The 27969-nt window shown below is 39.3% G+C and overlaps 2 protein-coding genes across 2 annotated transcripts; one reads left to right on the top strand and one right to left on the bottom strand.

Moving 5' to 3' along the window:
• Positions 1–7259: 7259 nt before the first annotated feature.
• On the bottom strand, positions 7260–10708 carry LOC125252825 (GTPase IMAP family member 4-like). Its single transcript, XM_048166415.1, has 4 exons — positions 10072–10708; positions 8614–9858; positions 7564–7704; positions 7260–7463 (listed from the first exon to the last, which is right to left on the bottom strand). Exons 1-4 carry the CDS (start codon positions 10094–10096, stop codon positions 7459–7461), a joined length of 1416 nt encoding a protein of 471 aa, XP_048022372.1. The 5' UTR covers positions 10097–10708; the 3' UTR covers positions 7260–7458.
• Positions 10709–25535: 14827 nt separating this feature from the next.
• On the top strand, positions 25536–27351 carry LOC125253208 (olfactory receptor 10J5-like). Its single transcript, XM_048167072.1, has one exon. The coding sequence runs from the start codon at positions 25817–25819 to the stop codon at positions 26759–26761; it is 945 nt and encodes a 314-aa protein (XP_048023029.1). The 5' UTR covers positions 25536–25816; the 3' UTR covers positions 26762–27351.
• The last annotated feature ends 618 nt before the right edge of the window (positions 27352–27969 follow it).

Here is a 27969-nt window from a genome sequence, read left to right on the forward strand (position 1 = left end):
AGAGCGCAATAAGCAAAACTATAGGCTATAAAAGCGGACTGAGGTTACCTATTCAGCGTGATGACGTTTAATGTGCTCGAATGCCTCTCTAGTCCCATTTAGCCACTTGTTAGCAACTGTCTTCTTCAAGACATGTAACAGCTTAAAAAATCTCATTGAATGAAATGTGAAAGTATCTTGAGTTTGTGTTAACCACGGACCTTATTTCAGCCATTTAACTAAACCCCCATTTAAAAAACCCATTGACTTTGGGATGATGGAACCAGAAGTGCTAAAATGCTAACTTGCTTCCGGGTTTTGGCCTCAAAAAGTGCATCATAGTTCCACTGCTCTATTGGAAAAAGCATGCTTTTATCCACTGTAAATGAAGAGTGAATTCAGCGTATACATTTTGTCCATTCACAGGAACACTGTGGCCACAGACACACTGTTAAGTTTCAGGAGTGACAACCGCATTTAAATACAGGAGTAAATTCCCTAAATTCAGAGATGGGCATAAATACATGTCTTTCAGACATCTATCGATTCGATACTTATAATTTATTTGAGTGTATTTAACTGTTTAGCTGCATGTCAGTGTGTGAATACTGATATGAGTTCCAGTGGCGAGCGGTGACTTTTTTTAATCAGGTATGCTGGGTGGTGCGTCATGTAAAAAAATTATGTTGCGTTACGTTAAATGGGTTAATAATATCTAATAAGCGAGACGCTTAGAAAGAGCGTCTGGAGAAAATGAAATACTATGAAAATAGTTTTAGTCATGATTTCGTCCCATTTTGATTTAGTCTAGTAGGCTTTGTATCAAATACAATCCGATCAAAGGGGCAGGGGCTCAAGACCCCCCTTAATGGGATAGTTAACCCAAAAATGAAAATTTGATGTTTATCTGCTTACCCCAGGGCAGCGAAGATGTAGGTACTCAGTACTCAGTGCGAGAGATGACTTCCACAGTCAGAGTGCATTCAGACCTCACACACCAGATGCTCAACGCAGTTGGACATAATGGTGTATTAGAGGTAAAAAAATTATATAAATACTGTTCGGTTTCTTGCACAAACCAATTGTTTCATGACTTAGGACATCAGTGTGTCGTCACGAGCCGCAGGGTTTAATTTGGATTTGTCTGTGCATGTTTTTTTGACTCTTATAAATGGAGTTCCCATTGCCATGCATTATACGACTGACAGAATGGCAATGATTGGAGTTAAAAATCATCATTTGTGTTCTACTGAAGAAACAAAGTCACCTACATCTTCGATGCCCTGGGGTAAGCAGATAAACATCAAATTTTCATTTTTGGGTTAACTACCCCTTTAAGCTAACAGGTATGCTCACTCCAGCTTTGGAAACAACTCAAATTCTGTCAGACCTTTAAATTCTTTAAAAAAAAGTATCTCGGTTTACTCTATTCCTCACTTGGCATCATGTTTTAACTGTTCTGAAACACTCCAATTCTTTTGTCAAAGTGTTCTGCCTTTATCATTTTCATTGTGCAGTTTTAAAATAATTTGTCAGTGATGATCTCTCACATTTTTACACAGAAACATCTGCTAAATGAACAAATGTAAATGCAAAGTATCAAATTGAAAGAAGCAGAATTAATAGGCTATATCAAAACAACAATTACATTATAATGTGAATTACTTAATTACTTAAGATCATACGTTACATAATTATGTTAGCTGTGTCAAACGTTTAGATTAAAAATATATATGACTTACACTTTCTGTTCCCCCCATTTTCTTCTGTGCGTTGTTTCCGCCAAATCTGTAACAAACCCCATTTGAATAAAGCATGAATGAGACGTCAAGAATCATGATATGAAAATGCAACAACAAAGGACACTTTGGAGATTTTCTATTCTGTAAAATGAAAGCTCTGATCATTAGAGAAGTCTGTCAAACATAAATGACAATTTACAGACAAAACCAACTGGCACAACACATTCACTTTCATTAAGAAACAAATAATCCCGTTTACCTGCTTAACTGCTGTGGACAAAACCGGGACAAGAACAACAAAATGGTTATTTGGAAAGATTAATCCAAGCCGAAACATCAGCATCTGTTTTCATCTTTGAAAGTGAAAGTTAGGAATGCTGTTTCTGACTCACCAGGATTGCGAGAAATTGCCTGGATCTATGGTTATCCTATAAAAACTATACTCTTAAGTTAATTTAATTGATGTTAATTCTATGCAAACTCTCTCAATGCGGTCGGCTGAAGCAGATGCACGATGAACGACGCGAGGCGTTGGTAAAGACGGTCGAATCAAAGATCGTTTGTGATGATCAGGGATGGAGTGTGTAACGGTCACTTAGAGAATTTATAGTAATTTCATTTGAGGTAGAATGTGAACTGCGCATGTGCATACTACTGCATAGTGTGCGCGCGTCTGTAAGAGAAAGCGAATGGTGAGCAGGAGAAGAGATAACCGCTCTATCTACTTTGTACTTTTTGCCCTTTTACTTTCCTTTTTCTATTTGTGACCTAAGTTGAATGTTTATTTGTATCCTTTTCTCTCACTCATCCCCATGTATGCGGACTAGTGTGACGATGTAGGCTATAAGTCATTTTATTAAACCCGGGGAAAATACACCAGCTCTCGCCTCACGTGTATCATTTCATCGAGTTCTACACATTATCTACACATTTGTTTTTCTGGGCAATAACATTTCAACTCTGCGTTACAAGTGGTCATCGGAAATGGGAGTACCGGTACTTTCTCGGTGGGACCGGGGAATCCCCCTGCTTCCTATGGCCAGTCAGTCCTTGCCTGAAATAAGGGTGACCATATTTTAGTTTTCAAAAAAGAGGATGGGGGTGGGTTGTTGGTGCTTAAATACTAGACAAAATGCGTTCACAACCATGCAACTATGTTATTGAACTTTAATACGTAAAGTAATACATCCTTTCCATTCAACTTTTGGCCCTCAATGATAGAATAATAACAATTAATAACTAGGCTATTTCAGTCAAAAATAATCCCAAAGATCACATCTTTCCCAACAGTCCTTGATTACCAATCAAGTAGGCATGAAAGTCTTTGCAAGATGTGTTTAAAGTTGTTTTGTGTAGAAGCCCCTGCTATGTTTCCATGGCTGCGACTTTAAATAATGCATATTCGAAATGCCATACGATAATTGCTTTAGGTGTGTAAAATCAATTTAAATTATGTTTAAAACTATTTTAAAAATGAAGATGATAAAACCAATAGATATGTTTCACATTTTTTCTGGGAAAAGAAAGCATCACTACAACTTGACCATCAGTTTTATTGCATTCAAATAAGAAATAAAGAAACTCCATAATCAAATGTAAAACTAAAACATCATAGTCTTCACATGAATAAATGTACATTTTCATAAGATTCATAATAAACTAAAGTTACAAAAGTTATTCAGTCAAGAGCAGTGAGTGATTTTTTCTTTTTATTTTGTTGTTTGACAGGCAGAAGCAGGTTTACTGTTTACTTTATGCTTTAAGACCTAATTCACAGTTCCTATTGGCCACGCATCCCATATCTTTCCACAATTGTTTCATTTAAGACATAACTGACTGTTTACATAAATACTTCGTCAAGACAGACATTTTGAACAAAGTCCCTTTAAGACAAGTCATTCTCACTCGGCGGCCATCTTTGAAATGCCTCTCGGGCATTCAAGTGCAGCTCCTATCTCTTTGAATTGGGGAAACATCAAATTCTCTAAATCTGTTTGCCAAGCTTTCGATTAAATGTCATATTTGAAATCACCAATGAAATCTGACAACAACTGTCTCATTTATTTTGTTTCTACTCAAATCATGACAAAAAAAAACCCTGTATTTTTCAGGCTGGATCAAGCTAATGTGCATGCGCTGTTCCTAAATTTGCACGTCTCTTTTGTCTCATTTCGGTGGCGCGTGTCTGACTGTTTCTACAGGAACCAGAGCTTCTAACGGCTGCTGTAGTGACGTGTGACTTTACCAACTGGCTATTGGCTCTTATATAGATGGCGGGACTTATTTCACCATATTGCACGTTTCACCTTCCCCCATTCATAATAATACGAGTGACGTGTCTTGTGTTATTCTATAGTCTTTGTTTTGACATAACTGTCTTGGTGTACAGTGGGTACGGAAAGTATTCAGACCCCCTTAAATTTTTTACTCTTTGTTATATTGCAGCCATTTGCTAAAATCATTTAAGTTCATTTTTTTTCCCTCATTAATGTACACACAGCACCCCATATTGACAGAAAAACAGGCAGAATTGTTGACATTTTTGCAGATTTATTAAAAAAGAAAAACTGAAATATCACATGGTCCTAAGTATTCAGACCCTTTGCTGTGACACTCATATATTTAACTCAGGTGCTGTCCATTTCTTCTGATCATCCTTGAGATGGTTCTACACCTTCATTTGAGTCCAGCTGTGTTTGATTATACTGATTGGACTTGATTAGGAAAGCCACACACCTGTCTATATAAGACCTTACAGCTCACAGTGCATGTCAGAGCAAATGAGAATCATGAGGTCAAAGGAACTGCCTGAAGAGCTCAGAGACAGAATTGTGGCAAGGCACAGATCTGGCCAAGGTTACAAAAAAATTCTGCTGCACTTTATAGGTTCCTAAGAGCACAGTGGCCTCCATAAACCTTAAATGGAAGACGTTTGGGACGACCAGAACCCTTACTAGAGCTGGCCGTCCAGCCAAACTGAGCTATCGGGGCTGATGAAGAGCCTTGGAGTGAGAGGTAAAGAAGAACCCAAAGATCACTGTGGCTGAGCTCCAGAGATGCAGTCGGGATGATGGGAGAAAATTGTAGAAAGTCAACCATCACCAGTCGGGGCTTTATGGCAGAGTGGCCCGACGGAAGCCTCTCCTCAGTGCAAAACACATGAAAGCCCGCATGGAGTTTGCTAAAAAACACCTGAAGGACTGCAAGATGGTGTCTTGTCCTTCATGTGTCTTGCACTGAGGAGAGGCTTCCGTCGGGCCACTCTGCCATAAAGCCCCGACTGGTGGAGGGCTGCAGTGATGGTTGACTTTCTACAACTTTCTCCCATCTCCCGACTGCTTCTCTGGAGCTCAGCCACAGTGATCTTTTGTTGATCATGTATCATCAATAGCCAGAGATTTTGTCAAAAACATCAAATATTGGCAATATTAAGAGGATTCGGCATTTTCAATTAATGTAGGCCTGTGACATTCTTATTAGCCTATTATTATTTCTATTAGGTTAGGCTACTTTTATTATTAAATTAGTATTATAATAAATTTGCCCCGCAAGACTTTCATTATTTTAGGTGTATTATATAATGTAGTCCTATATATATAGTCCTATAATTAAAATTATTAAGAGTGTATAATATTTCCTGACACTGCAGTCATCAATCAAAATTAAGCGCAGCTTTACTTTTACAAAAAACAACCTGTTTAACACGAAATACTATTATTCTCATTTGTTTCACTAGCCTATATGTACGACCCCAAGAGAAATAATGGAATAAATTGAAGACAGTTATACGTTATCAGCATATTATGTTAAATTCGTCTCTGAGAGAATTCATTAATGCAGCATCAGGCAGCTCCGTCACTTTTTACTTTCACTTTACTGACCGAGGTTGAGACTTTTTCACCGGCATAACTCTTGCGCAAAGTTTGCACGTTGCTTCTTGTGTTATATTCATTGGCTCCCCTTCTTGTTTTAAAACAGAAAGATTGCGAATATTTCCATAATATTGATGTTTCTCATGAATTGCTTACTGCACCTTTAAATTAGAATAAACCCTTGAAATAAGGACAAAGCTATGACATACCCTGCGTTCCATTTGGAAGGGCTCATCCCTATGCCCTAATCCCTTCAAAGGGTTTACCCTCCGGACTGAGAGCTTCAAAGGGATGAAGGGTGTAGTGGTCCAAACAACTTTTTTTGGAACGCACTTCTGTGTCATCTTAACGAGACAATAAAGGAAGAGTAGTTTGTGCAAGTGTTAGTTTAGACTAAACGTTAGTTTATTTTATTTTATTTTTTTTAGTTTATCGCACCATATTGTATATGTATTTGAAACATTTGAATGGACTGATAAAAGGAGCTGTAAAGTATTTTTGTTGAAGTACAAGTGTCATTTTGACCATAATAAATGTACCAAATCTAACTCATATAAATATTACAGTAGTATAGAAAAATACTATACATACATTTCTAGGTAAAATCAAACTCCTAATCCTCCTGTACCCATTCTGTGATGACAAACAACTTCCCTGTGCAAAGGATCATGGGGGCTCGAAGTGTCCATCAGTTGTACCCTTTGAAATCCTTCATTCCGAAGGGCCCTTTGAAGTGGCCAGTTTTGAGCACTTCGGTTTGGAATGACCCATCAATATGGTGGCCATGATCATTTTCACTCCGAAGTGTCCTTCGGAGGGCGATATATCCCGTTTGGAACACACTGTTTTTTACTGTATAGCCTATAATGTTCAGTTCTAAAAAAATGTTGTGTTAATTTTTTACAGATTTATTGTAGGTCTATTTGCAATTATCAGTACATTTACTTTACTGCATGATAATTAACCATGCTTTACTGTCAATTGTCAAAAACAGGAAATTGTGTCAAAATTATCCCATGCATTCCAGGGGGTAAAATATATGTTTTTGGCTGGGCTTCCCTGGTAAAATTTGCATTCCTGGGGTTAAACATCATGTTGTTTGGGGTTGATTCAATGAAAAACATTGGCAACAGTGTAAAAGAAGCCCAATTCTGCGGGAAAACTTGTGGACTTGGCAACACCTGGAACCGGAGCTTCTAATGGGAGCTGCAGTGACGCAATGACTTTATCAATATGTGATTGGCTCTTTTACTTAGGAGGCGGGACTTATTCTGCCACATTCCACATTGCAGTTTCTCCTATTCATAACTAATAGGAAGTGAACCAGTCTTTCTATATCTATAGTCTTTGCTAAAGCACAACACACAAGTGGCTTCTTGAAAAGAAAATGTTTATTATTTATAATGGAGGATCAAAATGTCCACAGGAAGGGAACATGCTCAAAATAAAAAATAAAACCAAACTAACGTAGATGCTAATTCTTACCTAGAAAGTAAAATAGAAATGAAAAACACAATCTTACCTCCCTCACTGCTCATACACAGGATAAAAAGAAAAAAAAAAATGCAAAAAATTATTATCATTATCACTATGGAAATACTAGGAACATACAGCTGTAAGTTATCATCACATTCTAGAGATTATTTCAGAGATACACAACAGTAAATAGCTTCAGATTTTAATACAATTCAGTCACTATCATCTGAGTCAGGAGAAGAGAGATCCAGAAAATTGCTGCTCCTCTGAAACTTCTTTTCCTCCGTAAATGTGGAATATATTGAAATTTATTAGCAAGAGGAAAAGGAAGGAGAAATGGTCTGGAAAACAGGAACACATCCACTCCGTTGTCATGGATAAAGTACATGTTATCCTGTTATGAGAACATTTAAATAATAATTACTGTTTAGAATGTAACAGTAAAGAGAAAAAAATCATACCTTCACACCACCACAACTTATAGCAATACTTACTGTTGGGTGGATCTTGTATGATGTTCTGTCTCGCAGGATTCAATCCTTCACCTTCAAGTGATCTGCTGGACTGTGAATCTATTTGTTTTCTTTCCACCTCACATTCTCTTCCACTCAGAGATTTGACTTTGTTTTCAGAAACTAGATAAAAACACAATCACATCTTGAGTTGACATACAGAATTTACAGGTCACCATATGTAAAAGTCGATCATTCTTTAAAGATGGCGTGGTACATTTGCACATAAGATGAGACAGAGTTCTGTATTAAACTCATGAAAGACAAAAGAATTATGGAAATACCGGATTCTAAACAACAATGAAATGCCACAATTTATTAAGACCTTGACGCAGATAGGATGGAGAAATACCCAGAAACACCGCTGCTCCCGAGTATGAGGGGCTTTCCTAGCCATTAATGCTTGGATAACATGCCTACATCTCCTTTGATTAAAAATAATGGCTGCAGTGGCTGTGATATACTTAAACCTACTAACATCCAATGTCATGCTTTTTGGAAAGACTTATCATGAGAGGATAAAATTATGTTTTAGTCGCAACATTAGTTAATAGAAATATTGTTGTTTATTTTTTATCGACATCAAAAAAATCTGTAATATAATTTGTACAAATCTGTAGGCCTAATGGAAACTCGGCTAATGGTTTAATTAAAACTCATACCTTATCAATGTGGAATGAAAAATGGTAATACCAGAATTTAATCAGTACTTAAAATGTAGTTATGGGGAAACTTTTAATCAATTTTACCGCTGACAACACAAGCTGGTCAAGACAACAGTGCACAGCCCAAACATAATCACAAACCAATTGAAAATGTTATTACAAAAGTTTGTAATCTCATTAAATGCAATTAAATGTGAAGGGCTTGTATAATTTGTCTTATTTTGATGTTTGCTAAAATCACATGACTTGATAAGGAGCTTAAAACATTCGATTCGAAACAAAAGATTAGTAAAGGTTTTGAAGCTTCATGATGCAGTGTTTCAAAAGCATCACTCTCTACCAGATAACAGATGCTGAAAATACTTACCACTAGGGGGAGTAACTGCTGTTGAGATATGAATGCCGTGCTGTGACCCAGTGACTGTCTGCAGCAGTTCCTCCTCTCTTCTTCTCGATATGTCATACTCTTCTTGTACTTCTTCTTTCTCTGTGAGCAGAAATTCTTCCTTATGCTTTGATTCTCTTGGATTCTTTTCTCTCTTTTTCTCATTGTCTTTGAGTTGCTCCAGTTCTCTTTGAAGCTTCTCATTGTCAGACTTCAGCTGACTCTCTCTTTCATTGGAGGCGATCAGTTCTGCATTGACCCGTCTCTTATGATCCCTAAGGTCAAACAACTCTTCTTTTAGTTCATATTTTTTCTCTTTGAGAGCATCAATCTCTTGACTTAACTGCTTCTCTCTGCTTATGGAAGCATCCAAGTCTTTCCTTAACTGATTCTCTCTGAATCTATGAGCATCCAGTTCTTCCCTTAACTGATCCAGTTCTTCACGCAGATCTTGTAATTCTCTCACATTTTCAGAATTCTGTTTTTCCATTTCTGTCATTTTAGTTCTTAGATTTTCCTCTGCTGTTTTCATTTCTGCCAAATCTCCTCTCAGTATATTCTCCCTCTCCTCATATGTAGCATCAAATTCTTTCTTAAAATAGGTTTCTGCTTTGTACAGCAATTCAAGGTCATTTGTAAAAAAGTTAGCTTTTCTCTGTTTCATCGCAGTAGCATCATGGAATAGCTTTAGGACATTGTCCTCATTGTCCTTTAAAATGTGGTACCTTTCGCTGCACTTTCTGACACAACGGTTCCTGCCTATATCTCTGTCACTGTATCCATGCATAAATAACACCATACTGTAGTCTAACACCTCCTGCCCAAACACTTCACTGAGGGCTCGTAGGAGATAATGCTCTTTACCAGAGTTACGCACATCTCCAAGCACTAACAGAAATGCATGAGGTCCAGGAAACACCATTGAGTAAGAAAACTCCATGTCCCTTTTCAAAGATCTGACACTTTTGCTGAAGAAGAGGTAAGTTTTCAAGTTTTCCAGCCAATAAGTGGGTGTTTTTACTACAGAGACATGTCGTCCACTGACATAATCCTCTCTAAACTCACATGTCCTACCACGTTTAATGGTTTCCATTCTCTTGGCATCTGTTGACCTAAGAATGGTATCACAAGCTTCATTTATCAGAACCTCATCACTTCCAAGCACAATGAATCTAAGTCTTTTAATGGAGTCTGTGGGTTGTTTTGCTTCATCTGACAATGTTTCATCTGTTGCAAAAAGAATGAAACCAGGTAAGGTTTTAATGCATTTGTGGTCTGTAACTGTAATCTAAAATCTGCATCAGTGGGGTAATCTCTGATACCTCAATAGACCAATATACAATACCTAGTTTTTAGAAACTCAAGAATCAAAATAAAATGTAATCTTTATTTTACCTTGTAAAATGCATATATGTGCACAAGTCAAAATGAAAGTGTTACCTCTCTTTTGTAGTCTCTGTGCCATGTTGAATATGAAAAAGATTTGGATACAATTCTGAAAAGCAAGATAATTTTAGTTAAATAAAAAACCGAAAGAGCAAGATGAACACTGTTCGATCCAGTAGCTATTCAAACAAATTAATAAAATCAAACCACCACTACAGACTGAAACAACACTTGAGCACAGGATGTGGTTTGGTTCAAGTGTACAGAAATCAAACCCAGAAGAAGCAGGAAGTATTATTGTGTGGCATCAAGAGGCTTCATTTACTTATTACATTTAATTGTGTATTATTTTTCTGTTGTTGTTTAATATTACATGATGTGCTGTGTTCTTTGCAAGTAAGTTAGAGATAAATGAATGTCTCCATCTCAAGGTTTTTAATGTCACATAATGATGGTATGAAGCAAAAGAATTTTCCATTGCTTTTGCAATCTTTATTGCTTGGTACAGTGAGTGTGCTGTTTCTTCAAAAAACAAACAACAACACCACTGGTCTATCTTAGACAGGCTGGAAGCATTCAGTTGAATGTGGAATGTATCTATACAAGTTGATGCTTGTTCCCTCTATACACTGATAATCTGAAATGATTTTTTTTTTTTTTTGAAGTTGTAAAGGTCACTGTAGTATGCTTTACAACCTGAATTCTGGAAATGTTGGGAAGTTTTTTTAAATTTGATAAAATAAAAGACTTTCAAATCACATGAGCCAATATTTTAGTCACAAAAGAACATAGATAACATAACAAATGTTTAAACTGAGAAATTGTACACTTTTATCCACTAAATGAGCTCATTTCAAATTTAATGCCTGTTACAGGTTTAAAAAAAGTTGGCACAGTGCAACAAATGGCCGAAAAAGCAATACATTTTGAAAAGATTCAGCTGGGAGAACATCTAGTAACTAATTAAGTTAATTGATATCAGGTCTGTAACATGATTAGCCACAAAAGGGATGTCTTAGAGAGGCAGAGTCTCTCAGAAGTAAAGATGGGCAGAGCTGTGAAAGAGCGCGTAAAAAGATTGTGCAATACTTTAAAACAATGTTCCTCAATGTCAAATTGCAAAGGCTTTGCAAATCTCATCTACAGTGCATAACATCATCAAAAGATTCAGAGTAACTTGAGAAATCTCTGTGCGTAAGGGACAAGGCCGAAGACCTTTATTGGATGCCCGTGGTCTTCGGGCCCTCAGACGACACTGCATCACTCATCAGCATGTTTGTGTCACTGACATTACTAAATGAGCCCAGGAATTCTTCCAGAAACCACTGTCGGGAAACACAATCCGCCGTGCCATCTGCAGATGCCAACTAAAGCTCTATCATGCAGAAAGGAAGCCATATGTAAACATGATCCAGAAGCGCCGTCATGTCCTGTGGGCCAAGGCTCATTTAAAATGGACTGTTTCAAAGTGGAAAAGGTGTTCTATGGTCAGACGAGTCCAAATTTGACATTTACGGGCGCCGTGTCTTCCGGGCTAAAGAGGAGGGAGACCTTCCAGTGTGTTATCAGCATTTAGTTCAAAAGCCAGCATCTCTGATGGCATTGGGGTGCATAAATGCATATGGCATTGTGTATTTCAGCAGGACAATGCAAAACCACATACTGCAGCTATTACAACAGCATGGCTTCGTCGTAGAAGAGTCCGGGTGCTGAATTGGCCCGCCTGCAGTCCAGATCTTTCACCTATAGAGAAAAATATGTCAAAGATGACCATAAATTCTTCAGCAGCTGGAAACCTATATCAGGGAAGAATGGGACCAATTTCCAACACCAAAACTCCAGAAACTCATAACCTCGATGCCCAGACATCTTCACACTGTTTTGAAAAGAAGAGGAGATGCTACACCATGGTAAACATGCCCCCGTCCCAACTATTTTGAGACCTGTAGCAGGCATTACATTTGAAATGAGCTCATTTTGTGCATAAAATTGTAAAATTTCTCAGTTTAAACATTTTTTATGTTATCTATGCTCATGTAATTTGAAATTCTTTTAGTTTTCATTTTATTCAAATTTAAAAAATGTCCCAACATTTCTGGAATTCGGGTTGTACAAGAAAACACTTCAGGTTTTTGGCTATAATGAAAGAAAAACAACAACTAGACAAATATCAGTGTTTTTGTTTTTCATATTAATCTCCACATATTGAATTGGTGTTATCATACATGCAGCAACACAAACAGTACATGAGTCTATAAGTACATAAAAAATATATATATTATTGTGCTACAATTATCAACGCATACTTGTGCATTACTAGTGTCAAATCAAATCACACAAGTCAGTACTGAGTCTTTCAGTAATAATCTGCCAGCATGCCAGTGCATTTGTAAAGTAAAGCACATTGTATTGTGGGACACAGTATTCAATGCAGTGTGCTTTATGTATACACTCTGTTGAATATAGTAGGTCATCCAAATGTTTCTAGTAGGGTTAGGGTTAGGTTAGTGTAGCCAGTCAAGCAAACACACTCTGTAGAGCAGTTTGTCCGTTTAGGGCTACTGTAGAAACATGTCGGCACAAAATGGTGATTTGACATGGAGGGGGGGACCCTGCGGTGTAGGCAGATAGAAATGGCTCATTCTAAGGTAATAAAAACATAACGGTTCATTATGTAAGGTGTTTATATACCACTGAAAACATAGTTATGTATATTATATTGCATTTGTCAATAGATCCTACTAAAATTTACACAATGCACCTTTAAGAAAATTGCCATTCAACAATATCTTATCAAGATCTCCTTAAACTCATGCAACAAAATTAAAAGAATATAAGCTTCCTTAAACTAACATATATTCTGTGTGTGTGTGTGTGTGTGTGTGTGTGTGTGTGTGTGTGTGTGTGTAGCCTATTAAATACAACAAATATTATATTTATGCTTGATTCACTGATCATTTATGATGAAAAAAACACTAAAAACTTGTTAAGGAATACATAAAGGATCTGCAATTTATGAAAGTTTATTTTCTGTTGCAGCAATGAAGTTATTGATGATATGTACAACATACATCTTTTTATGTTCTTATGAGATTGAATAATAAATAGCCAGTATTTAAAAACTTTTGTTTTTTTCAGTGGCAATAAAGGGTAGCCTGCCTGAAAATACTTGATAGTTTAAAATTTTAAGAATTAAAACAGTACTTTATATACATTTTTGACAGCTTATTCGTAGCTACATATTTATTATACCTACACTTGTATAAAATTTAAATATTTGTTTACAGTATATTTAACATATTTCCACTCAAACTTGCCCAAAAGCAGTGCTACAATCTCTGCCAACTTTGAGGAAGTAAAGGAAATCTGCTTAAATGCATATAAAATATTCTTTAAAATGCTTTGGCCTATTTACTCTTTTTGAAATGGAGAATATAATTTGAGTATGTTTTGTCAACAAAACTGATTTCACAGAAATATAAAACAAACAGAAAAGGCTATTAGCTCGTTTACATGCGCGTTCAGTTTGAATGAACAAAATGATGGCGTCAATGGGAATGTCATGATCACAAATTGGAGTGCCCAAGTTTAGCCACCAGAGGGCACTCCAACATGGACTATTGTTCACTGTTTTGGACTTCATTTCCCATATTCACTCCTGGACTCATTAACCTCGTTCATTGCACTCAGCTGTTTTGTGTTTGTTCATTAGTGTCTGTCTATTTAGTCTCAGTTGTTTCTGTCCTCAGTTGTGGTTTGTTGTATTTGTTGTGTGCACTGTTTGTTACCTCTGGCTTTCTGTTTTTGTGGACTGTTATTTGGATTTTGACCCTTGCCTGTTCTCTGGATTCTGACCTTGGATTACCCTATAATAAATGCTGCAACTGGATCCTAACATCTTGTTCTTGTGTGCACCATGACAGAACAAACCACCAATGCAAGGATCCAGCAGCATAGTCCGGCCACCGTCCAGCACACGGGGAAGTGGGAGCAGTCCCCAAGATTTAGCTGAGCTTCGGCAGAGGGGTATGGAGGTGCGGAAATTCATCCAACGGTTTTGGTCGAGGGCGGAGAGATTTAATCTCCCTGATTTGGTCCTTAGGGACATGTTTAATCAGTGTCTTGATGACCCCCTGCCGCAATGGGAGATGGAGTTTGTGGGGAATTTAAGTTTCTGGAATTTTTCCAACTACCTGTATCTGCGTGGGAATGGGCAGATACGGATACCTCCAGCACCCCCTCCAGTCCATCAATCCGCTCAAGTTTGGGAATCCTCTCCAGCCCGTGAGCCCGCACCAGCCAGCAAGTCCGCTCCAAAGCCAGCTCCAGCCCGTGAGTCCGCTCCAGAGGCCTCAGAGGAGGTGGGCACTGAGTCTCCGCTTCCCACATCTAAAAAGAGGAAGAGGAGGAGGAAGGCTTCCATCCCTCAAGACCCGGAGTCCACTCCAAAGCCCGCTCCAGCCAGTGAGTCCGCTCCAGCCAGTGAGTCTGCTCCAGAGCAGCCTGCTGTCCTGGTTAGTCCTGTCTTGGCCCAGCCCGAGGCCCGCTGTCGCCCCAGAGCAGCCCGAGCAGCCCGCTGTCGCCCCAGAGCAGCCCGAGCAGCCCGCTGTCGCCCCAGAGCAGCCCGAGCAGCCCGCTGTCGCCCCAGAGCAGCCCGAGCAGCCCGCTGTCGCCCCAGAGCAGCCCGAGCAGCCCGCTGTCGCCCCAGAGCAGCCCGAGCAGCCCGCTGTCGCCCCAGAGCAGCCCGAGCAGCCCGCTGTCGCCCCAGAGCAGCCCGAGCAGCCCGCTGTCGCCCCAGAGCAGCCCGAGCAGCCCGCTGTCGCCCCAGAGCAGCCCGAGCAGCCCGCTGTCGCCCCAGAGCAGCCCGCGTGCCCGAGCAGCCCGCTGTCGCCCCAGAGCAGCCCGAGCAGCCCGCTGTCGCCCCAGAGCAGCCCGAGCAGCCCGCTGTCGCCCCAGAGCAGCCCGAGCAGCCCGCTGTCGCCCCAGAGCAGCCCGAGCAGCCCGCTGGAGCCCGCTGTCGCCCCAGAGCAGCCCGAGCAGCCCGCTGTCGCCCCAGAGCAGCCCGAGCAGCCCGCTGTCGCCCCAGAGCAGCCCGAGCAGCCCGCTGTCGCCCCAGAGCAGCCCGAGCAGCCCGCTGTCGCCCCAGAGCAGCCCGAGCAGCCCGCTGTCGCCCCAGAGCAGCCCGAGCAGCCCGCTGTCGCCCCAGAGCAGCCCGAGCAGCCCGCTGTCGCCCCAGAGCAGCCCGAGCAGCCCGCTGTCGCCCCAGAGCAGCCCGAGCAGCCCGCTGTCGCCCCAGAGCAGCCCGAGCAGCCCGCTGTCGCCCCAGAGCAGCCCGAGCAGCCCGCTGTCGCCCCAGAGCAGCCCGAGCAGCCCGCTGTCGCCCCAGAGCAGCCCGAGCAGCCCGCTGTCGCCCCAGAGCAGCCCGAGCAGCCCGCTGTCGCCCCAGAGCAGCCCGAGCAGCCCGCTGTCGCCCCAGAGCAGCCCGAGCAGCCCGCTGTCGCCCCAGAGCAGCCCGAGCAGCCCGCTGTCGCCCCAGAGCAGCCCGAGCAGCCCGCTGTCGCCCCAGAGCAGCCCGAGCAGCCCGCTGTCGCCCCAGAGCAGCCCGAGCAGCCCGCTGTCGCCCCAGAGCAGCCCGAGCAGCCCGCTGTCGCCCCAGAGCAGCCCGAGCAGCCCGCTGTCGCCCCAGAGCAGCCCGAGCAGCCCGCTGTCGCCCCAGAGCAGCCCGAGCAGCCCGCTGTCGCCCCAGAGCAGAGCAGCCCGCTGTCGCCCCAGAGCAGCCCGAGCAGCCCGCTGTCGCCCCAGAGCAGCCCGCTCTCCCTGATACGGCCACGGAAGTCGTCACCGAGCTGCCCGCTCTCCCTGATACGGCCACGGAGCACCCTTGGCCAGCCCTGCCGCCGCCGCCGCCCAGGTCATCTGTCCTGCCGCCGTCAACCAAGCCTTCTGTCCTGCCACCGTCGTCCAGGCTTTCTGCCCTGCTGCCACTGCTCCGGCCGTCTGAACCGCTGGAACCCGCCTGGTCAGTTCCTCCAGCGCCACCCTGGCAACCAGCCAGGACTCCAGACCCCAGGGAACCCGCCTGGTCAGTTCCTCCAGTGCCGCCCTGGCATTCAGCCAGGACCTCGACCTTCTTAGAGCCCCCGTGGTCTGTTCCTCCGGCTCCCCCCTGGCCTTCGGTTGGGGGCTCTGGTCCTGGCCCGCCGTCCCTCCCCCTGGTCCTCCTCCAGTCCACCTCCCTCCTGAGAGTTGTAGTTTTTTTTGTTTTGTTTCATGGACCGTCTGGTAGCCGCTCCGTAAGGAGGGGGTACTGTCATGATCACAAATTGGAGTGCCCAAGTTTAGCCACCAGAGTGCACTCCAACATGGACTATTGTTCACTGTTTTGGACTTCATTTCCCATATTCACTCCTGGACTCATTAACCTCGTTCATTGCACTCAGCTGTTTTGTGTTTGTTCATTAGTGTCTGTCTATTTAGTCTCAGTTGTTTCTGTCCTCAATTGTGGTTTGTTGTATTTGTTGCGTGCACTGTTTGTTACCTCTGGCTTTCTGTTTTTGTGGACTGTTATTTGGATTTTGACCCTTGCCTGTTCTCTGGATTCTGACCTTGGATTACCCTATAATAAATGCTGCAACTGGATCCTAACATCTTGTTCTTGTGTGCACCGTGACAGGGAAGACTTAATTAAAAATGTAAGTAAACAGCTCACCCACATAAATATCACATCAAAATCAAACTTGAAAAGACCTGAGAACATGATGACTGCGGGGGTTTTAGTGGCAATCAGCTTGGTGAAATTAAAGATACATCTTCGTGTTTCTGAGTGTTTACCGAGCATGAATGATGATCCGAAATAAGTTGACTATTAAAATGAACAGCTGAAAATCAATACACAAATAAAATATATTGTCATTGCCTCAAGGCAACATAGTTTATTTTAGTTTGTTTTTTAATAAAATGAGACTTTTAAATGAACTTATTTAAAAAAGGAAAAATAAATTAATGAAAATGTTTATTGATATTGTTATAGTGGCCAATTTTAAGCAGGAAAAACACCACAAATAATTTGTGGCTGGACAATTTCATGTTCATGATCACCCTGGTGTGCTAAAAAAAAAATTATGAATGGAAATATACTTCAGAGATATTTTACTCATAAAAAATGTTAGGGGTGCCAATAACTTTGGCCAATGTGTTTTGGAGAAAAACATTTATTTCATAATGTGAATTCTTTTCCTTCAATGAAAGGTTAGATTTTTGCTAATTTTATGAATTAAAGATCAAAAGGATAAACAATCCAGATTTATTTTTACAGTCATATTTGATCATATTTTCCAGTTTTAATGTTGCCCTCTAGTGGTTACAATATGAACTAACTCTTAAGATCATTTAAACTGCCTCATGGTTTCATTTATACCTTTGATTAACTATTTGGAGAAACATGAAATGAAAATTTAGTGTTCCAAGAATTAATAACCTGCATCATATTTGAAGATGATTTTGCTTCTATTTCAAACTGATGTCTCGATCCTCAGAATAACATATAGGTTATGACAATAGTTTTGGACCCTAGACAGTGCCATTTTGAACTTTTTGATATTGTTTATGAGTAAATGCCATAGTTTTAGCAATATGTGTAGTTTTAGTTCAATCTTTATAATTCTGATTTGCAAACTATGACTTTGTCTCTGATTTACACACATTCACATGTTTAATCAATGTCTGATTACAGCAATCAACGCTCATCAATATTCTTTCAGCTTCTCTCTGAACTGAACTGAAGGATTAATAGTTTAACAGTGCTGAAAATATAGAGCTCATGTGTAAGTGAATGAAGACAAACAGCATTAGCTTCAAAAACCTCATCATTTCACAAATGAAGATGGAATTTCACAGACTAAAAAGAATTCCATGCAAAAAAATGTGTAAAGAGTTTCATAAAGGAAACATTAATGTGCACATGAGAAATCACACAGATCATCTATTCTGTTTCATTTCAGAGTTCAATTCAATTCACATTGAGAATGCTCACATCACTTGCTGCCTGAATTCTGTCGTGTGGAATGTGTAGATCTTTTTTAAATGAATTCATACAATACTTACAAATAATAGAAATTTCATCCATCTGTATTGATTAAGTGAAATAAGACAGGATAACCATTTGAAAAGATGCATTTGTGCATTTTAAATACAATACATAAATTACAAATTAATAATGTCCTGAAGAATGCTTATTAATTCTGTAATGCCTGCATGACATATTAAGTAATAGTCAGAAATATATCTGAGAATATGGAGCTCATACTCAAAATTTCACCTAAAATTTATTCAGAGGCCCAAATTAATCAAAAATATGCAATTTGGTGCAGTTGCTGATATTTATATGACCAAAAAGTAAGATGAAATTCTGACAAGCTTAAGCCTTGTCTGTGAAACCAGGGCTATATGTTATAAGATGATATTGCTTCATTTTATGATCGAAGCACGGTATATTTTTGGATATTCATATCATATGCAATGGTGATTGAAGGATTGTACAATATCAAAAGCCTGATGTATCATATTTGATACTCACATTTTAACATGCTTTTTCTAAGAAAAAAAAAAAGAATATTATTTTAAAATTATTTAGGGAACACCACAACATTCATATTTGTTTGTCCACTCATCATGTCATGGTGCATGTATAACATTCTGCAAACATTGCAGGCCCATTTTAGTCAACATGAAATCATAATCCCCTATTTTCTAAATGCATGCTATAGATCTTATTGTGAACAATTCATAATGTAAAAATAATGTTGTTTTGATTGCATCAGTGTTTGCATGCATTATTTGCATAATATTACAATAACCGGGGTTATTATGGTCTTACAGTGTTTTTTTGTGTTTGTTTTTTGTTTTGTTTTTTTTGCGCTGTCCATTGGGCTCTGTTTGTTGACCTTGTACTTCAGACTCTTCAGTGGTTTCTTTAAATTGCCTCCCTGGGAATGTGTGTGTTTTGAGAAATAATGACCCCTAATTAACATGTTTATCAAATTCGTCTTCCTTTTCTCAAAGGCATTAAATATTAAACATTAGCATTAAACAGTTGCCCACAGATGTTTGTGAGCAACTTTCGCCATTTTAATCAGCCATTAAGTCATTTTCTACTGTATTACACACATTTAACATTTCTGTAATAAGAAATACATTTGAAATCCTCTTTAGCCTTGCAGTCTTGCGACACGATTTCACTTTTATATGTGGATGTCACTTTGCAGTATGTACGGGGCCGTTGGTCCTTTTAGCAGTGTGAAAAACAAACCTTTTATTCAAATACTAAATGGACAGCCTGACAGCACACGAGGAGCACTCCCTTTATAATCACTAAAAAGCATTCATCTCAGTTCATCACAATCTCAGAAAGCAATCATATAAAGTAAACATTATTAAAGTAATCATATTATAATCAATGAAGCTATTTACACTACACAATAAATCTACGCTTTGTTACACTGAGAGGATTTGAGAGCATGCAGAACTTTTTGACCATTGAGTGGATTCTGATTGACTTACACTTGTTACATATATGTATAAAATAACAGCAATATTACAGTACAAAAGTATACAGAAATTGTCTTTTAATGTAGATGTTCTACTATGCTTGTATTTCCTAACTTGACATACAATGTCTTATGTACAATGACTAATAGTGTACATGTGCATGTTCCCTTGATTAAATGTATTTGGTACTTTATTTTGTTAATTTAACAGAAATTGGTTGTAAAGGTTGCTATTGTTATGCATTTCTAATAATTAATTTATAGATTGAAGTTGTGAGTGGTTCTGTAAAAATAAAGATTGATACTGTAAAATGCAAACATTTGTTTTTGAATTTATGTGCTAATTGCATTTTTATAAATAATTTCTTAGTTATTGTACATGGAAAACCTATATTTTAAAAAAGTAAATAACTGTAGATGGACAGAGCAGCTTTAATAAAATAACTCATAAAAACCTTAATTTTGCAGAGATTAACCTGAAAGTTAGTCGTTTTCTATGTAATCTGACATAATTTATCAGTTTTTCCACGGTTTAATAAATGATTATCAACAGTAATATACTGTAATTCAATTAATTTTGACTGTAAAGTCTGTTCTGTATTTTTACAGTTTTTGCATGTAATTTTGTGAAATGGTTATTTGCTGTAATTTAACAGAATTTCTCTGGTAACTCTGCTGCCAGACTTTTTACCGTTTTTTTACAGTGCCTATTCAACTTCATTTCATCAACTTTTTTTTGCAATATCAGTCATTGAACTGATTGAAACTGACTTGAGCTGAATAATGAAACCATTATCTTCTGTAGAACATCTTTATTTGAATTTATTTTCCTTATTTTCCAGTTTATCACTGTGAAGCTGCTTTTAAACAATCTGTATTTTGTAAAGCGTACATAAATTAAGGTGATTTGACTTATTGACTATTGATTATAGTAAAGGAATAGATCTATGAAATGAATGCGGATACGATTTAATCAGAAAATGTTATATATATATATATATATATATATATATATATATATGTATGTGTGTGTGTGTGTATGTTTGTATACTGTATATATTAGTTTGATTACAGACTTTGTATCTCAGAGACAAAAGATACTGAGGACTTTTTTTCTCAGGATAAAATTCAGCACAGCAGCAGAAGTCTCCATTTGCTCTTCATTTAATATATTGTTGTTCAGGCCAATTAGGAAAATCACAATTGAAAATAAAATTGTTTTTATGAAAGCTGCTTATAGAACTCATAATGCCAGATTCTGCAGTATGTTGGTTTCTGCAAGGAAATGAGAGAAGAAAATACGGTTTCAGAGACGAAATGTGAAGAAAAATTGAAGAAAATGTCTCCCTTAAATCCAAAATTAACAAAATATTAGCAAAATTTTCTAAAAAAAATTATAATGAGGATGGTCAGAGATTGTGGCTTGACTGTCATCACTAGGACTGTGTGGACTGTTTGTCCATGACTCTCACATCTGGGACCAGTCAGAGAAATGATGGCCCAAGGGGGACAATTATCAAACCCATGATGGTTAATGACCTCTGGATCGCTTTATTCTCCTCTCAGGCCAGTTAAATACCTGGTAAACAATGTCTAATGCTGGGAGACAAACAACTTGTAATGTTTGTGGAAACTATCCCTCTTTACAAAGTTTGATGTAATTATTTGAATAACTTTATAGTTGTAGACCAAAGATTTTTCATGATAATTGATTTTTTCTAGAGCTTATGCCACCACATTATTATAAGAATGTCATTTCAAAATCATTCCATGTGATTTATATTCAATATCTAATGAAAGCCTACACTGCAGGCCCTGTTTCCAGCTGGTATTAAGAAGTGTTTTGGTAGATCAGATCACAAGTAGACGAGGGAGACACATACCCGTTTCCACCTGGTATTTTAATCCGTTAATTCTGTCCACTTCTGTCCTGATTTCTTCAAGGGAGGGTCTATGGGTGGGTAAATGTATGTTTTTTCCCCCCAGATCTTTCAATCTAAATAACAAAATAAGCTTGCGCAGTTTAAATATAAATGTGAAAGGAGATGATGGTTAAAACACATTCGACCACATGAGTGTTTACACTATGAAAGCAATCAAGTCAAATGTGTTTTCGACTACCTCTGGAAGTCGTCGAAAGTAGACAAACTCAAAACAATTTAGAACTTGTTTACACACTTGTGAACCAATAGACCAAAATACACCTTAACACCAGGTGTAAACAGGGTCTAAGTCATGACATATTTGCTACTGGGGTACCTCAGGGCTCAGTGCTTGGGCCACTTTTCTTCTTCATTCTACATGTCATCATTAGGATCTGTCATTCAGAAACATGGCTTTTCTTATCACTGCTATGCTGATGACACACAACTCTACTGTCTCATTCCAGCCAGATGATTCAACAGTAGCTGCTCATGCCTCAGCCTGCCTGACAGACATTTCTGTCTGGTTGAAGGAACACCACCTTCATCTCAACCTTGTAAAGACAGAACTGCTTGTGGACTCAGCCAGCCTAACACTTCATCACAATTTCTCCATTCAGCTATAGGTTCATTAACCATTACTCCTTCCAGGAAAGCCAGGAACCTTGGAGTTGTGATTGATGATCAGTTAAACATCCACTGGCTCTGCACCTCTATACCTAAACTCACTACTTTAGATTTATTTGCCCTCCAGAAGCTTGCGTTCTGCAAGTGAATGCTGTCTTGTAGTGCCATACAAAAGAAGCACAAAATCACTTTCATTGACCTTTATTTTGTCTGTTCCCTTCTAGTCTGTCCCTGAGTCTTTAGACATTTTCAAGAAATGGATAAAGATGCATTTTTTTTTCATCAACACTTGATTCATTACTAGTCCTCTAATCTACGGAATAAATGTTTCTGCACTACACACACCAACAAAATAAATAAATAAATAAATAAAAATACTGCAGCAATAGTGAATGTTTCATAAACTAGAAAAAGGTGTAAAACCTAGCAAACAATTATAGCCTAAAGAAATGTTAATATGTTGTAAATGAGCTTTCAAATGAACCTGCTTCTTTATTTTTAATCATTAACGAAAAAGCTTAAATTTGTTAACCAATATAAAAGTAGGTACTATGTCATGAACTGAAACATTGAGGTTTTTATTACTGATTCCTACTGTATTCCTAAATTTCATAAGTCTACTTCTGAAATATGAGCTTTATTGAATTGAGAACTAGCTGTCTTACTCATGAGAAGAGATTTTACAATGTAACGTCTGACCCAGGATCTGGTAACACAAAAGCTACCCAAACGCTGGGTTGTTACGTCTGACCCAGGATCTGGGTAACACAAAAGCTACCCAAACACTGGGTTGTTACGTCTGACCCAGGATCTGGTAACACAAAAGCTACCCAAAAGCTGGGTTGTTACGCCTGACCCAGAATCTGGGTAACACAAAAGCTACCCAAACACTGGGTTGTTAAACCTGACCCAGGATCTGGGTAACACAAAAGCTACCCAAACACTGGGTTGTTATGTCTGATCCAGGATCTGGTAACACAAAAACTATCCAAACACTGGGTTGTTACGTCTGATCCAGGATCTGGTAACACAAAAGCTACCCAAAAGCCGGGTTGTTACGTCTGACCCAGGATCTGGTAACACAAAAGCTACCCAAAACTGGGTTGTTACGCCTGACCCAGAATCTGGGTAACACAAAAGCTACCCAAACACTGGGTTGTTACACCTGACCCAGGATCTGGGTAACACAAAAGCTACCCAAACACTGTGTTGTTAAACCTGACCCAGGATCTGGGTAACACAAAAGCTACCAAACACTGGGTTGTTACGTCTGATCCAGGATCTGGTAACACAAAAACTATCCAAACACTGGGTTGTTACACCTGACCCAGGATCTGGGTAACACAAAAGCTACCCAAAAGCTGGGTTGTTACGCCTGACCCAGAATCTGGGTAACACAAAAGCTACCCAAACACTGGGTTGTTACTTCTGATCCAGGATCTGGTAACACAAAACCTATCCAAACACTGGGTTGTCACGTCTGACCCAAGATCTGGTAACACAAAAGCTACCCAAACGCTGGGTTGTTACGTCTGACCCAGGATCTGGGTAACACAAAAGCTACCCAAACGCTGGGTTGTTACACCTGACCCAGGATCTGGGTAACACAAAAACTACCCAAACACTGGGTTGTCACGTCTGACCCAAGATCTGGTAACACAAAAGCTACCCAAACGCTGGGTTGTTACGTCTGACCCAGGATCTGGGTAACACAAAAGCTACCCAAACACTGGGTTGTTACGTCTGACCAGGATCTGGTAACACAAAAGCTACCCAAAAGCTGGGTTGTTACGCCTGACCCAGAATCTGGGTAACACAAAAGCTACCCAAACACTGGGTTGTTAAACCTGACCCAGGATCTGGGTAACACAAAAGCTACCCAAACACTGGGTTGTTATGTCTGATCCAGGATCTGGTAACACAAAAACTATCCAAACACTGGGTTGTTACACCTGACCCAGGATCTGGGTAACACAAAAGTTACCCAAACACTGGGTTGTTAAACCTGACCCAGGATCTGGGTAACACAAAAGCTACCCAAACACTGGGTTGTTACTTCTGATCCAGGATCTGGTAACACAAAACCTATCCAAACACTGGGTTGTTACACCTGACCCAGGATCTGGGTAACACAAAAGCTACCCAAAAGCTGGGTTGTTACGCCTGACCCAGATCTGGGTAACACAAAAGCTACCCAAATGCTGGATTGTTAAACCTGACCCAGGATCTGGGTAACACAAAAGCTACCCAAACACTGGGTTGTTACTTCTGATCCAGGATCTGGTAACACAAAACCTATCCAAACACTGGGTTGTTACACTGACCCAGGATCTGGGTAACACAAAACTACCCAAACACTGGGTTGTTACGTCTGACCCAAATCTGGGTAACACAAAAGCTACCCAAACACTGGGTTGTTACGCCTGACCCAAGATCTGGTAACACAAAATCTACCCAAACACTGGGTTGTTACGTCTGATCCAGGATCTGGTAACACAAAAACTATCCAAACACTGGGTTGTTACACCTGACCCAGGATCTGGGTAACACAAAAACTACCCAAACACTGGGTTGTCACGTCTGACCCAAGATCTGGGTAACACAAAAGCTACCCAAACACTGGGTTGTTACACCTGACCCAGGATCTGGGTAACACAAAAGCTACCCAAACAATGGGTTATTACGTCTGATCCAGGATCTGGTAACACAAAACACTGGGTTGTTACACCTGACCCAGGATCTGAGTAACACAAAAGCTACCCAAACTCTGGGTTGTTACGTCTGACCCAGGATCTGGGTAACACAAAAGCTACCCAAACACTGGGTTGTTACGTCTGACCCAGGATCTGGGTAACACAAAAACTACCCAAACACTGGATTGTTACGTCTGACCCAAGATCTGGGTAACACAAAAGCTACCCAAACACTGGGTTGTTACGCCTGACCCAGGATCTGGTAACACAAAAACTACCCAAACAATGGGTTATTACGTCTGACCCAAGATCTGGGTAACACAAAACACTGGGTTGTTACACCTGACCCAGGATCTGGGTAACACAAAAACTACCCAAACACTGGGTTGTTACGCCTGACCCAAGATCTGGTAACACAAAAGCTACCCAAACTCTGGGTTGTTACGTCTGACCCAGGTTCTGGGTAACACAAAAACTACCCAAACACTGGAAAAATACCCCTACCACAACCACAAAAAAAAGGACCCAAAAGGCTCAACCCAGGACTTGGGTAAAGAGTGTAGTTCCTTCACCACTTAATATGCCGATGAGTGAAACTAAATGATTCAAACTAAATCATATTCAATAATCATATTCCAAATTTGACATGTTATTTGGCTTTGTTGTCTTTTTTCAAGTTAAAAGTAAGGATGGCAAAGTTTGCAAGGACCATAATTAATCCCAAGATGCTTTATGACATCTTCAAATGATTTCCCAACTGGAAAAAAAAATGTTTTAAGATGTTCAGCTCTTCACATGCAGATACACAGCTCCAGATTTGTTGATCTGATCGTTTGCCTTTTTTTCTTTTGTCTGATTTCCCAAAGCCAACAATGGATACTGAAACCCAACGAGTACATTGTAAATGAATGTAGCCATTTTAGCGTATATTTATTAATATTGTCTTATGTGCATTTTTTTTTATTGCAGAAAATCATAGTTTTGTGTGATTTGAAGCAACATCCATAACCTGATGGATAACATGTCTTATCCTGTGATACTGACTCTCATGGTGCCCAAAGAATCTAAATCATACAGACATATATACTTCACTTGTTTTCTGACCCTTTACATGCTTATATTGTCAATTAATATACGTCTTGTTATGATCATTATCATGACAAAAGCACTTCATGAACCGATGTACATATTCTTGTCTTATCTGTGTGTAAATGGGGTTTATGGAGCCACAGGATTCTACCCTAAAATTCTGTCTGATTTAATGTTGGATTCATATGTGATCTCCTCTCTCATGTGTGCTCTGCAGATCTTTGTTATTTACAGCTCTTTACTGAATGAGTTTACAATATTAACAGTGATGTCTTATGATAGATATGTAGCCATATGTAAACCTTTAGATTATCATTCCAAAATAACTAACTTCACCTGTGTGAAATTAATTCTGTTTTCATGGATTCTTCCCAACAGCATCTCAGCTACAGCAATCCTGTTATCATACTTGAGGCCATTTTGTAAATATCACATCGACAAATTATATTGTGACAACTGGTCAGTTGTAAAACTGTCTTGTACATCATCTTTTGTGAATAATATCTATGGATATATTTTTTCAGTTTTTTTTTTTAGCTGTGTAGTTATTGTCATAGTGTCCTATGTTAAGCTGATCTCTGCATGTAAAACATCTTTAGAAAACAGAAGGAAATTCTGGCAAACGTGTCTGCCACACATGTTATCACTGATAAATTTCTCTTTTGCTTTGCTTTTTGATATAACGTATAGCAGATATGGTTCAAATGACATTCCAGAGAGCCTGCGTCATTTTCTGGCTTTAGAGTTAGTTATTGTCCCTCCTGTTTTTAATCCTGTAATGTACGGGTTAAATATTAGGACAGTGCGCAGAGTTTTTTTCTCGTGTATTTCAGCAAGAGTGAATGTTTTAGAAGCTAAAAAGGCTTAAATCCTTGATAGTTACTTGATGTGCTCTACTGAAACACACATGCAAAATGGTGTCATTTGTTTTATAAATTAATTATAGCAAAATGTAAGAAAAACAAGCATATACAAGCTGCCCTTGGGAATAGAAATCATAAAACATTCCAGGAAAAATACATTTGTTATGCTTTCACTGCTCCCAAATGCACTTGTTTGTCTAAATGACCAAACAAATATAATTAGAAAAGGCCTGACTTGTATAGTTTAGTATGAAAAGAGCTAAATTACTGTCAGTCTTTTTTTTTTGTGAGGTTTTCCTATATTTTACTATTTAAATATTTCACTTAAAATTATACTGCTATTTTACATGTACACCAATAATGTGATTATTTCCAATAATCAGACTTAACCCCATGTTAACCCCATTTATGCATGTGGGGCATAAGTGACATAAAATTACATATGTTTAGAAAACTGACACGAGAGTTTACCGTTCAAGATAGTGAATAACACTGATTATCTCTTCATCACGGCACCTGTTAGTGGGTGGATATATTAGGCAGCAAATGAACATTTTGTCCTCAAAGTTGATGTGTTAGAAGCAGGAAAAATGGGCAAGCGTAAGGATTTGAGCGAGTTTGACAAGGGCCAAACTGTGATGGCTAGACGACTGGGTCAGAGCATCTCCAAAACTGCAGCTCTTGTGGGGTGTTCCCGGTCTGCAGTGGTCAGTATCTATCAAAAGTGCTCCAAGGAAGGAACAGTGGGGAACCAGCGACAGAGTCATGGGCGGCCGAGGCTCACTGATGCACGTGGGGAGCGAAGGCTGGCCCGTGTGGTCCGATCCAACAGATGAGATAATGTAGCTCAAATTGATCAAGAAGTTGTGGACAGAGGTGGACAGACTCTAAAAATGTCATCATTTAGTAGATGCATTTATCAAAAGTATTTAATTCACTCTCTCTACCCTGACTGCAACATTATAATTAACTTGGGTACATCATTGGATTATTTCCTTTAACAGTATGTGTTATTTTAAAGTTCATATAGTTAAAGTTATCAATTAATATAAAACACTCTTCAAATCATATAAAAATATTTTATTATCAGTACTATATGGAGTGTGGCTTGTTTTATTATTCAAAATTGTACATTCAGAGTATAAACGTTTGCAATATTAGAATCAACTGTACATTCAGATTAGTTCAAAGATCAATACATGAAAATATATGA

Source organism: Megalobrama amblycephala, linkage group LG18 (assembly GCF_018812025.1).
Source record: "Megalobrama amblycephala isolate DHTTF-2021 linkage group LG18, ASM1881202v1, whole genome shotgun sequence".
In the NCBI taxonomy this organism is placed as follows: Eukaryota; Metazoa; Chordata; class Actinopteri; order Cypriniformes; family Xenocyprididae; genus Megalobrama; species Megalobrama amblycephala.